Raw genomic sequence first — 13,614 nt, 5'->3', positions numbered from 1 at the left:
AATGCCAGGCTGGCGATGGGCCCTGCGTGCCCCCCCTCCCCCCTCCCTCCCTCCCTGTTGGGCATCAACAAAAGGGGGGAGGGGGCTGCAATGGGGAAAGGCCGGGCAAGGTATTTCTCCCCCTCACCCGCCTAGGCCTCTGGAGGGGGGGAGGAAGGGGGCCCGCCTCTCTTATCGTCCTTCCCCCCCCCGTCCTCCCCCCTTTGCAAGGCCGCGCAGGAGACTACTTGTGGGGGGGGGGTTTCTTGTGGTTTTGCAAGGCTGGAGAAAAATCACTGGGATTTCTTTTTCTCCCTTTGACCTCCCCAATTGCAGCCTTTTAGCTAAGCTGCTGCTGAGGCCGGGGAGGGGGCTGGGTTGGGGGTCTCTGCCAGCCTCCCTCCCTCCTTCAGGGGCTTCTAAGGAAGAGGAGAAAAGTACTTGCAAGATCCAACCCTGGTCAGTTGTTCCCCCCCTCAGAAATTCCCTCAGATTGGATCTTGCAATCATATCTCCAAATATCGCAATGTTTGCCTTCCTGCGCCAGAAAAAGTTCTAGCAAACGTTGCAGATCCAGAGGGTTCAAGCTTTTCTGGGCCGCAGTTGGGGGGGGGGTCTCCCCAAAGCCCTTGGAGGACGGGATCCCGATGGCTGGGGGAGCCTGTTGCCATTTTCCAGGGAAGACAGCTGTTGACAGTACTAGCCTACACCTTCAAATGCCTTTTCGGCTTATGCAATGCTGTGGTTAGTATGAATGGACGGTATACGGTTACCCCGGCAAAGCGAAGCGCTCTTCTGCTTTCTCTTCCGAGGCCGGTTCCCATGTTTGGAACGTGGCTAAATTCACCCTCTTTAGACTTCCGGAGTAAAAAATCTGAAGGAAAGAAAGGTAAGCTGCTTCCGTTCTTCCTCCGAATGGGAATCGAGGCTCGGTTTTTGCACCAAAAACATTTCCCTCTCTCGTTAGGGAGTTTTCTGTGGCTGCTCGGTTTGCACGGATCCCTCTTCTTCCTTGCTCAGAGTCCCTTTTTACGTAAGCTCATTAGCAGAGAGACGGACAAGCAGGAGCAACGCCTTTGTAAATCGGCCGGCCGAGGGCTCCTTCCGTCCATCAGCCTTAGAGTGACCTGGGGAGTCCATTAATCCCCCGTGTACGTCACCCCTAGGGCAGAGATGTCCCAAGGGGCTTTTTCAGGAGGCAACTGGACTTCCTTATTTTTTTTCTTTGAAGACCTTTCCCTTCCCATCCGAGAAGCTGCTTCAGCTCCGACAGGATAGTCGGGAAGGGAAGGATTGATATTCCTTGCAGGCAGCTGGTCAGTCGCATCCTTTGAGAGGGTCAACCGAGTGCTGCCAATGGTTCCTAGTCTGCAGTTTTTTTTCTCTGGGAATCTGTTCCTACTCCCACAACCATCCCAAGGGTGTCCCTCCCAAATTGTACAGCTAAAAGTCTGTAGAGATTCCCAGTCGTCCATCGGTGACCTGGACGACTGAGAATCTCTACAGACTCCTAGGACAGAGAGGGAAGACCAGTGAGGTGAGTGGATGGGCAGAGGGACAGCAGGAAATCACAAGGCCTCCAAGCATGTCTGAATGGAGCTCGGACTCTCCTGTAAAGATGGGACTTTGCACCCTCCAAGACATTCCCAAATGCTTCGGATTTCCTTCCTGTCCAGTTTCAAACTCAGTTTGACGTCGCATCTCCCGGAGCTGAAAAGCACCAGGAATGTCTTTGCTGGAGGACGCGGTGCCCATATGTTAAGGAAGAAGGACGGTCCGTGGGTGATCGGCCTGCTTGGGGCCTAAGCCCCGTGTCCAAGGACAGCTTGGGAATGCTCCTGGGCTCCCCCAGTTGGGTTGGGCTCCAGGCCTCCTGAGATATGGCTCAACCCTTTTTGGCTTCATGTAAGACCATTGGAGGTCAGAGTTGAACTGCTATCTTGCAGCTCACATCAAAAGTTAACTTAAGTGGAAATAGGCCTGAAAAGCAAAAATCTTTCCTTCTTATCATTGAGGCCCCAGTTCAGGTTTTGCGGATTTTTAAAACGTAAAATTGGTGCCTAATAATAGAACTTCCATTTTGGCTGTCATTAGTTGGGTTAGAAGCCCCTGTGTGGGTAGGTATGCCTATCTGGTCATGTTTGGAAAACTTTTGAGAGTTTTTATATCCCAGGCTATCCAGCTGTATTTTTTTTTTTTAAATCCCTGCCTGGAGCATGGAAATCTGGTGCGCTCTGAGAGATAAATAGTCAAAAAACTATTTGCAGTCCTCTAAGAAATGGGAGCCATTCTGCCCACCTGTCCAGCTCTAAGGACTGGATAAAAACCGTCCTTCTTGTTTTACTACCAGAAGCATTTCATTTCTCTTCTGTTCCTCTTAATCCAGCGTTTCTCAACCTGGTGGCAACTTTAAGAGGTGCGGACTTCAACTCCCAGAATTCCCTGCTAGGGAATTCTGGGAGTTGAAGTCCACACCTCTTAAAGTTGGGAAACTCTACTAAACTAATTTGCAAGAATATCCTTTTCAGTAAAGTGAGGATAGAGGGGGAAAAAACCTCCCAAGCCATATAATTACGACTTTGGAGAAATATTTCATATAAAGTTCAAAAAAGGATTCAGATAATCCTCGACTTGCAACAGTTCATTCAATAACTGTTACAACAGCACTGAAAAAAGTGACTCGCAACCATTTTTCACACTTACGACCTTTGTCGCATTCCCTGTGATCAAAATTCAGATGCCTGGCAATCGACTCATACTTACAACGGTTGCAGTGACCCAGGGTCATGCGACCTCCTCCCAAGCCAAGTAGATGGGGAAGCCAGGTTCACTTTACAACCGAACACCTGCAGTGATTCACTTAACAGCGGTGGCAAGAAAGGTTGTAAAATGGGGCAAACTCACTTAGGAAATGTCTCGTTTAACAATAGGAATTTTGGGCTCGATTTTGGTTGTAAGTGGAGGAATACCTGCAGTGAACTTGCTGAGAAAGACTTAAATGGGCAACCTTAACTGTTTGGGGCCTGAGAGTCATTAAAAAGGGGGGGATTTATACTCATGTAAAGGGGCTCAGTGGCTAAGGTGCTAACCTTGTCGATCAGACAGGTCGGCAGTTCGGCGGTTCAAATCTCTAACACCGCATAATGGAGTGAGCTCCCATTCCTTGTCCCAGCTTCTGCCAACCTAACAGTTCGAAAGCATGTAAGAAAAACACAAGTAGAGAAATAGGAGCCACCTTTGGTGGGAAGGGAACAGTGTTCCGTGCGCCTTCAGCGTTGAGTCATGCCGGCCACATGACCACGGAGACATCTTCGGACAGCGCTGGCTCTTCGGCTTTGAAACGGAGATGAGCAACGCCCCCTAGAGTCAGGAACGACTAGCACAGATGTGCAAGGGGAACCTTTACCTTAGATGAGACTTGTGGCCAGCCAAAAAGGCTTAAGCCAATAAACTCAGTTCAAAGGATACATCTGATTTTCTTTTTGGCCTTAGCGAAGGAAGCTGAATTTGAAGGCAGCCCCATTGCTGGATGAAATGAACACTTCTGTTGTGTATCTAGAACTTAAAAGAGGAGAATCGGCCCTCCTTCATTTGAAAGGAATTCTGTAAATATCTACAGGGCTCCAAAGAGAAGCTGGTAGCTCCTTATCCAGCAAACCCATTTTATGAAAAGGCAGGAGCTGAAGTGAGCTTGTGGCTCATAAAAGCCTCGTGCCTTAACATTTCATCGGCAAAGGTGCTACCAGGATCCTAGACCAGGGATTGGCCACACGTGGCTCTTCCATCCCTCTGCTGTGGCTTCGCCCGTCTGCTCCACAATTGATAGGGCTTTCGGTTAGGACAGGTAGAGGGGAAAGGACCCTGCGCTAGGAGGAGACTCTATGGGGGGGGGCAACCGGGGGGCTTCCAGTTAGCACCTTTGTGGCTCTTTGAGTGTTTAAGGCTGCCCCTGTCCTAGACCCACCTGGCTCTCCTCCGGCAATTGCAACCAAACTCCCGTTTTGCAATGTACGATGGCCCTTCTTTTCCCACCCCTGCTAGAAACCCCCGGGTGCAAATTCCCAGTTTTTCTTTGCACAGAATCCACTGGACAATATTTATTGCTCCGGCCGGCATCTCAGGCCTGCGGGAAGGATACCTTAAGTTTCCTTAAGGAGGACCCAGATTGTTGGGGGCAAGAGGCTGACTCTGTACCGTTCAAAGTTACAACGGTGCTGAAAAAAGTGACTAAGGACCATTTCCCACACTTACGACCTTTGCAGCCTGGTAGCGTGATCAAAATTGGCAACTGCTTCATATTTATGACGGGTTGCACGATCCCCCCTTTTGCGACCTTCCAACAAGCAGCGTCCATGGGGAAGCCGCTTAACAATCGTGTTACTAACTTACCAGCCACAGTGATTCACTTAGCAACTGTGGCAAGAAAGGTCGTAAAATGGGTCAAAGGTCACTGAACAAATGTCTCGCTTTGCAACAGAAGTTTTGGGCTCAGTTGTGGTTGTAAGCCGAGGACTGTCTGCAACAGCGATGGAAGGTAAATGACGAAGGGATCCATATTCACCCATTTTTCCCATAAACCAAATGGGTCAGAACTGACTTATAACTTCATCCCCAGGACAGAAGTTTTGTAAGCAAAACCGTTGATACATTTAAGCAGGTAGGTAGGCAGATCATAGATAGATAGATATAAATAGAAGAGAGCAGGGGGATAGATGGATGGATGGATGATAGAGAGGATAAATGATATAAGATGGATGATAGATGATATAGATGAATAATATAATGAATAATCCTTATACCGGAAGTTGGGCAGAAAATCCAGCCTCTTTGGGTTATGGGAGAGAGGTTGAGGCCTCTGGGAGGGAAGGCGCCACCATGCCCCCCCCTCCTCTTCCAAGGCTGAACAAGGGCTCCCAGTCACATGACTGAAATTTGAGTGTTTTGCTCCTGGTTGCAATGCAAGAAGGAGGACCTGGTTGGCGGTGGGGGTGAAGGAACTTACACCGAGTAGTTTGTCTCCTGCCTGTACTAACTTTTGCTCAGCAATTCCTATTCGCCCTGCTAACCACTTGTAGTTTCTTGGACAAGCATAAATGGGGGGGGGGGGAGGATGGACATAGAGGGGTTTTAATGGAAAACTGGGGAGCTTTCTAGGCAGGAAACGGGAGTTTTCGAGGGGTCCTTAAGGGGGCAGGGAAGCGTCCAATGCAAAGCGATTGCATTGCGTTAATTAGCAAGCTGTAAGTATTACATTGGTCGTCAAATTGCTTTTATACTTTTGTACAGGGAGACATAAGCATAAGCGTTTAATTGCTTGGGGGGGGGGGGGGGAATGACTGCCAAATGTCCATTCTCAAATCCATATATTGGGGGGGAGAGAGAGAGAGTCCCGATAGGAAAAGGAAGAGCCAAAGGTTTGAGCTCCTGTTGCATCTTCCAACCGAAGGGAGTTGAACAGCCTGTTGTGGGTTGCCACATTCCTGGGCTTACTGCACTACACTTCCCAGCATCCCAAGGAAACCTGGCCGGTGGTGATGAATACCGAGCATTGTTGTCCGGCAAATTGGGAGTGTCACGGTTGCTTGTTCCTGGTGCATCGAGAGAACCGCAGCAGGAGCACCGGAGCGGAGTTGGGAGGTGGGAGGCTCTCTGCAGAGCATCAGCTGGGTTGCAAAGCATTTGGGCCTGCAATAACCCCGGGGGAGGGGTGGGGGGGCTTATTTTCATGCTTTTCAGCTGGCATGCACAGCCTTGGCCGGCAGCCTCGTCGTGGCCCCCACCGTGAGCTTGGATGGTTTTGCGGGTTTGGGTCTTCAAACTCCCGCGAGGAAAGATGAGGCGTTTTGTTGGGGGGGGGGCTCCAATAAACCGTTGGGATTGTCAGTTCTCCCTCCTGGTGGGGGGTCTGTTGCACTGGAAACGGCAAGGAGGGAGGGAGGGAGGGAGGCAGATCAACTCCTTTTCGCCTGCTGCTTTTTAAGGGGAGTTGTCAGAAAACGGGGGAAATCGCAAGCAGAAGCTACCTTGGCAGAGGTTTTGGCTTTATCCACGCCGAATCTGCAGGAACCTATTTCCTGTTAAAACTCAGCCTGCCTTCAGAAGCCCTGCATTTTGACATCCTCTCTTAAGCTCTTCATCCCCGGGGTGACCCCGCACAGTTTCGCCAATGATAACTCTTCAATTTGCCCTGATCTCATCTGGCTTTTTAAAACAAATATTGTTATTTCTAATTTCAGAGGGCGCACCAGTGGCAAAGGGCCCCCTCAACCACCAGTAAGTACCTCCTTTCATTTTTCCGCTTCTTTGACGCTTGTTGGTTGATTCATTCTTTATATAAGTCAAAAGTCAAGTGTGTTTTATTATTTAGAGCAATGGAAACTGCCTGCTCCAGTCAGTAACTCACCCACTTAATGTCACAATACCCATAGGTATGTCCGGGTCTATACTGCCCCTTCAAATTGTCACATGGAAATATTCCCAGAGACAATTAGCTAGTAAAAAAGTATTATTATTATTATTATTATTATTATTATTATTATTATTATTATTATTATTATTATTATTATTATTTGGTTAATCTTTGGTGAGATTCACAGCCCTTGGGGCTGGTTGGTAGCTCAACAGCTCGAATCCTAATCAAGGATCTGGGAACTGGTAAGGTAATGTTGGATATAAGCTGTATTATTATTATTATACTTTATTCATTAAACATGAAACTCAGTCAACTGAACAGTCAAAAATGCATCACAAATACTATTAACTGGTGCTAATGGTTGATATGAGATGATGATGATATTATTATTATTATTATTATTATTATTATTATTATTATTATTATTATTATTATTATTATTATTATTATTGATATTGATATTGATATTGATATTGATATTATTTGACCTCTGTGGGTTTTTGATGTTCTTTTGCCACAACCTTGGTTTTTAAGAAACCCAGTTATATATAATGACTCCTGTGGAGTTTTCTGAAGGTCTCTTCTCAATGTTCTGAATCCCCATGAATGGTTTAGACCAGGTCGTCCCACCTGGACAGCTCTTTAGACCTGTCGACTTCAACTCCCAGAATTCCCCAGTCAGCATGGAATTCTCCCCAGCCAAGAATTCTGGGAGTTGAAGTCCAGACACCCCTTGGCTTCAGCATTTTCTGTTCTTAAATGTCTGCAACTACCCTTGTTGGCAAGTCCAAGGCTGTAGGTGACACCCATGAGGAACGCATGTTGGAGAAAGACACTTTTCTCTCTGTTGGGTAGACAAGCCCCCCCCTCCCCCCCATCTCATCTAGTTTGGGCTCTCTGAAGTTGGAGACCTCATAAAGTCTATTGGGGACCCCACATTGGCTTGACCTTTGCCCCCGGAAGCAATTGGGTTTAGAAACGCTCTACCAGCACCTGTAATGGAGGAATATGTCTAGTCCTCTATCATGCACCCTTTTTTTTAAACTCTCCTGGGGTCAGGCAAAGAGACCCAGGCCAACCTCCTGCAGGTTTTGAGGGGTTAAGACCCAGTAAGATTAAGACCCAGCAAGGTGGCTCAGTGGCTAGGACTCTGAGCTTGTCGATCAGAAAGGTCGGCAGTTCGGCGGTTTGCATCCCTAGCTCCCGTGACTCGTCCCAGCTTCTGCCAACCTAGCAGTTCGAAAGCACGTTAAAAATGCAAGTAGAAAAATAGGAGCCACCTTTGGTGGGAAGGGAAGAGCCTTCCGTGCACCTTCGGCATTGAGTCATGTCACGACCCTGGAGACGTCTTCGGATAGCGCTGGCTCTTCAGCTTTGAAATGGAGATGAGCAGCGGCCCCTAGAGTCAGGAACGACTAGCACATATGTGCCAGGGGAACCTTTACCTTAAGACCCAGCGAGCCAAAAGTCACATTTTAGCCAGGCTGCCCCTTCACTGAGTAGTTTCCCCAGCACATTAATCGGTGATGTCACAAACCCCAGGCTACCTGAGTGTAAAGCAGGGGGAGGTCCCCTCCCTATCCCTCCCCCTCTAGCAGAGCAGCCTGGATCACATCCAGTCAGAGGACGGACACTCAGCTGCTCAAAAGGAGCGAACGATAGGATGGCGTTTCCGTTCTCCTTCCTCTCTGCCGCACGAGATTAACGTCCGGAGGGAGGGAGGGAGGGTGGAAAAAAAATGGAAGACGGTCCCACTTTAGAACCTCTGACCACACGACAAGGACGGCTGTGCAGGCCCACCAGAAGCAGCTCCATGGGGGACATTTCCTCTTTGCCCAGCCTGGGCGAACGAGGATCCGACGCTTGGAATGTACGTCCGTATGGGGTTCCGTTGAATAGTAAAGCCCCACGTTCCTCCCCACCCACCCCCGAGAAGGCCGTAGACACGTTGACGTAGTGGCGAGGTTCTAGGAAAGCCTGGGAGTAGGCAGAGACAGGTGGTTGGATTCTTGTGTTGAGGTGGTCCAAGCTCAAGAAGTCTCAAGACCTTTAGATGTGTTTCTGAAGGCCCCCTTCTCAATCTTCTGTGGTTCCCCATGGATGGCTTACACCAGGGTTGTCCAACTGGGCAACTTTTAAGACCTGTGGAATTCTGGGAGTTGAAGTCCAGAGGTCATCAAAGTTGGACGTTCCCAACCTGAGGTCTGTCTATGTTCAACTGGTAGGGCCTCCGATAAGCGGAGCTGGAGTTTCTCTCGATGGCTTAAGATTTTCCCCACCTTCAGGTTTTTCTCCCGTAGAGCTTGCTGCCGGTCCTGTGCATTTGTGTGGTGTGTGCCGTTGTGCTCTTGATGCGTAGACCACACTCTCTTCTCTTCTTTCAGATTCCCTTTCAAGGCATATATGCAAACATGCGAATGGTTCACGTACTCACATCTGTTGTCGTAAGTTATGGCCGCCTCTTTCCTTTGGCGTTGCTCCCCTTTGCATTGGAAATGTCTCCATTCAGTAATCTAGCAATTTGGAGGGTTTTTTTGTCTGTCGGGGTGGGTGATCTTCCAGTCAAATTCAGTGCCAAATTCAGTGTTTTTCCCGATATCCTGCAGAGGAAAAAGTCATTCATTTCTTGGTTTGTTTGCCGTTGCAAAGAGGAAAAGGGGGGGAAAGAAGGAAGCCCCTGGCCTCTATGCTGTTGTGTCCTGTCGGAGTGAAGTTTAGTGGCAAAGAAGTGAGGCCGGGTATATAAGTAGCCCTTGACTTACAACCGTTCATTTAGCAACCATTCAAAGTGATAAAGTCACTGTAAGAAGAAGGGAGGGTTGATTCCCACCCTCAGGGCCCCAATGCAGCATCCTCCTCCTCCTGGTCCCACAGTCAGAACTCATAGGCTTGGCAACTGGCATGTACTGCCGACGGTTGCAGCGGGATCCCCTTTTGTGACTTTCTGACAAGCAAAGTCCACGGGGAAGCCGGATTTACTTAACGACCATGTTACTAACTTAACTCCAGCGATTCACTTAACAACGGTGGCAAGAACAGGGAAAATTCACTTAACAGCCGTCTCACTTAGCAGGAGAAATTTTGGGCTCAGTTGTGGTCGTAAGTCAAGGGCTACCTGTATCTTTAACTGAAGCGCCGTTAAACAGATCAGCCCATGGTTGGACTAGAAGCAACGTTGAGTCCGGTAACGGAGGCGGCCAGGGACGGCTGACCTTTAGCCCCTCCCTAAAACCTTGATTTTATTGTATGTCCTAGTCTCTTGCGGGTTTTTTCCCCTCCTGGCCGTTTCAATTCTTATTTTCGCCCTTTGATTTCTGTTCTCTGGATTTTGCTTTGCTTCTTTATTTTGTGTGCCTCATTGGATAATAAATTAACAAACTCAAAGCCTGGGGAGGTTCTGTTAAGGTTGGGGGGGTCCTTTTGTATAGCATGGGGGAGGCTGTGTCAGGACCGGGCTTTTTTAGGGGAGCATGGGGCAAACATTAAGGAAGGTCAGAAGGCCTAGAGAGATGAAGAGTTTAAACCTTGCCTATACATTTATGAAGGGACACGGTGGCTCGGTGGCTAAAGACGCAGAGCTTGTCAATCAGAAAGGTTGGCGGTTCGAATCCCTAGTGCCACATAACAGAGTGAGCTCCCGTGACTTCTCCCAGCTTCTGCCAACCTAGCAGTTCGAAAGCACGTAAAAAATGCAAGTAGAAAAATAGGAACCACCTTTGGTGGGAAGGGAAGAGCCTTCTGTGCGCCTTCGGCGTTGAGTCATGCCGGCCACATGACCACGGAGACGTCTTCGGACAGCGTTGGCTCTTTGGCTTTGAAACGGAGATGAGCACTGCCCCCTAGAGTCAGGAACGACTGGCACATATGTGCGAGGGGAAGCTTTACCTTTATACATTTATGTAACTTTGATTTATTTGTAAAATGTATTAGCCACCCACCTTACCATGTGGGTAACTCTTAATCCCAATTTTTGGACTGAGCTTCCTGATCATATCCCTTCTCTGTCCCCTCCTTTTTTTTTTCCACCCAGGGATCAAAATGTGAAGTACAGGTGAAAAATGGAAGTATATATGAAGGAGTTTTTAAAACTTACAGCTCTAAGGTAAATACGTTTTTCCTCCTTGCACAACGCAATCAAACTGATCTCAATCTTCCAGCTGGGGATTATAATGCCTGGTGGGTCTCAGAGTTACGTAAGGTTGGGGTGGAACTGGGAATACCCAGGAATGGGATTTTCCCAAGCCACGGAAGCGCATCATTTTTAGGCAGTCCTCCTCTTTCAACCAGTCGTAATAATGCAGCAGGAAGCACGAGAAGGTTGAAAGCTGTGTTTTGCCCTCTTAATTCTTGGAGCAAGTAAAAATCAGATAAAAGAAAATGAAGGTAAATGGTTGGGCCTTAATCTTCTCTATAATTTCATTGCGTTTCTCAACGTTGGGCATTTTGAAGACGTGTGGACTTCAATTCCCAGAATTCCCCAGCCAGCTAAGCTGCCTGTGGACTTCTAGGAGTTGAAATCCACAAAGTCTTAAAAGCCGTCAAGTTTGGAGACCCCTAATTTAGTGGCTAAGTGGTGGGAGAGGATCAAAGGAGACCTTAGTCTTAAACTGGACCTCAGATGTCCAGCTGCAACCACTCTTCATGCACGTTGTTGAACTGTCCACTCCTTGACCATTGAGGGTCACTCCTGTCCGTGGCACATTTGGCTGTCGGGTGGGGAGGGAAACGTGGCTTGTGATGGTTTTGCTCCATGAAACTGCCAGCCAGGAAGACAGGCCTGATCCTGATGCCTGTGTCTTTCAGTGTGATTTGGTGCTCGACGCAGCGCATCAGAAAACGGCCGAGTCCAGTCTGGGCCCAAAGCAGGAAGACATCATAGAGAGCATTCTCTTCAAATCCTCAGATTTTGTAATGGTGCACTTTAAGGACATGGACTCCAGCTACGCCCAGAGAGGTATGGAATGAGGGTGTTTTTTTAAAATGTCTTTGAATGTTTTTCTAAAATTGGATCCACTTTAAAAATAGCAGTTATTGCTCTGTTGCTTTCAGGTGTCCAGAATATCTTTAGCTCTTAGAAGAGAGTGGGATGCCAATGGCATCTATGTAGGGCGTGGCTACTCTAGAGAAAAGAAGGGCCATGAGTGACACGATAGCAGCTTTCCAGTATTTGAGGGACTGCCACAAAAGAAGAGGGGGGGGGGGTCAACTCATTTTGCAAAACGCCAGAAGGCAGGACAAGAAACAACAGATGGAAACTAATCGAAGAAAGAAGCAACCTGGAATTAAGGAGAAACTTCCTAACAAGTGAGGGCAACTAACCAGTGGGACTCCTTGCCACCAGAAGTTGTGGTTGCTTCATCACTGGAGGTTTTTCAGAAAACACTGGAGAGCCACTTGCCTCAAGTTGTGTTGGGTCTCCTGCTTGAGCAGGGGGTTGGACTAGAAGACCTCCAGCTCTATTCCGATGGATTGATTTGAGTTAAAACAGTTGTGATTGCACAAGAATTAAGTACAGGTCATGCATGAGTCATTCCTCCTTGCTTTGGTCATTTCAGCAATAATGTCTAGGAGTCGAAGTCTCCTTGGGGAAGGGGGTCCTTGGTGCTCTCTGAGCTTGTTTGTTTCAACCCCAAATATTCTCCCTTCCTCCCCCTTTTAAGGCTTGCAGGTTGGAAAGCCTTGTCCAGGGGCTCTAGAACATCTGGGGATCTTTCCTGGCCCAATGAGCCCCTGACCTCTCTTGTGTAAACAAATTAGTTTTCCCCGCTTGGTTCCCCAAATACAGTGGTTGAGTGTCTCTTCCCAGGGAGGAGTGAAGGTTGGTTTAGCCGGATTGTCTACCAAGTAACCACAAGGGCTTTTCTTGGACTGGTTGAACAGGAAGTTCCTTTGACTAACAAAGGGATTCCTGAGGATCCGGTATCTTGGAGGGGGCGGAGAGGGAGCTGCATGCCAGCAGCCCTGTCAAGAATTGCCGCCTTGCAAGAAGAGATCACAGGGTTTCTTGGTCTCTGGGTCAAACGCTTGGACTTCCGACACCTTCTGATTTTTCATGATTGACTGAGGACCAGTCGGATTCCGAGACAGGGGGACACCGGTGGCTGTTTTGTCCGAGAGGGAAGCTCAGAACGTCAGCTGGGAAATATCATCCTTGACTCTAAATTCCTTTCTGGAAAAAGAGAAACAGATCTGGAAAGGTTATGCAGGGATGGCAGGGAGGATCGATTCTAGACCTTGTTTACCATAGATTGCTACGTGTAAATTCTGAAGGTCCTGAGGGATCCTGGTTATAGACTGGTCAGCTAGAATTCTGTTTTAGGTTGTGGGGGTCCTTGGGGTTCTCTGAACTTGGTCGTTTCCTTGCAGATGTTTCCTTACCCAGCTAGGTAACATCAGTGTTAGGAGGAGGAAGTGGGGTTTGTGGAGAGAAGGAGGACTCTGGCATCCTGGTTGCTGCCTGAGCCTGGCTGCCTTCTTGCAGACGTTTCGTGACCCAGCCAGGTCATCTCATCAGTGCTGACCTCTGATCTAGGGTGGTTTTAACCTTAAATTCACACAGGTTCCCTTTAAGCCGTAACTTGCTGACAGGTAGAGAATGTGGCCCAGGAAATGTTACGTTCTGATGCCGTTTCCTTCAATCACAGATGCTTTTACCGATTCGGCCATCACTGCTAAAGTGAACGGTGAGCACAAGGAGAAGGACCTGGAGCCCTGGGATGGAGGAGAGGGGGCCACGGCAGAAGATCTGGAAGCGCTAGAAACGGACGTTGTAAGCATCACTTGAGCGCCAGAGGGGGTGGGAAGGTTTGGGAAGATGCCGAAATGGATTTCAAAGGCGGGAAAGATGTATTTTTGTGCCATTTTAACACTCGGAGTTCTTTCTTTCCGCCTTCTAGTCGAACGGATGGGATCCCAACGACATGTTTCGCTACAACGAAGAAAACTATGGGGTGGTATCGACCTACGACAGCAGTTTGGCTTCCTACACGTACGTTGCCATCGGTTGCAGGGTTTTTAGTGGGCCACATCAAGATTTTGGCCTAGACCAGACATTTTATATATATATATATATATGTCAAGTTTTTTATTTTATATTGTTTATACATTTCATCACTGCGTGAATGATGTGATGATATCTGAGTATTGTACACTTCAGTATCAACAGACATAGTTTTATTACTCATAGTTATTACATTTCATTTTCATTATTTCATATTATTTAC

General features: G+C 48.0%; 1 protein-coding gene across 4 annotated transcripts in view; it reads left to right on the top strand.

Moving 5' to 3' along the window:
• ATXN2 (ataxin 2) overlaps nucleotides 1–13,614 on the top strand; it is a 30,627-nt gene that overhangs the window by 520 nt on the left and 16,493 nt on the right. For all 4 annotated transcript variants that reach the window (XM_081966351.1, XM_081966352.1, XM_081966349.1 and 1 more), the window contains exons 2-7: nucleotides 6,216–6,252; nucleotides 8,776–8,835; nucleotides 10,422–10,493; nucleotides 11,195–11,345; nucleotides 13,036–13,160; nucleotides 13,288–13,379. In XM_081966351.1, coding sequence (XP_081822477.1) covers nucleotides 6,216–6,252; nucleotides 8,776–8,835; nucleotides 10,422–10,493; nucleotides 11,195–11,345; nucleotides 13,036–13,160; nucleotides 13,288–13,379 — 537 coding nt within the window. The remainder of the gene's footprint in view (nucleotides 1–6,215; nucleotides 6,253–8,775; nucleotides 8,836–10,421; nucleotides 10,494–11,194; nucleotides 11,346–13,035; nucleotides 13,161–13,287; nucleotides 13,380–13,614) is intronic.

The sequence above is a fragment of the Natrix helvetica genome (assembly GCF_964273705.1).
Source record: "Natrix helvetica genome assembly, chromosome: 14".
NCBI classification, from domain to species: domain Eukaryota; kingdom Metazoa; phylum Chordata; class Lepidosauria; order Squamata; family Natricidae; genus Natrix; species Natrix helvetica.
This window is presented reverse-complemented; position numbering and strand designations above follow the sequence as displayed.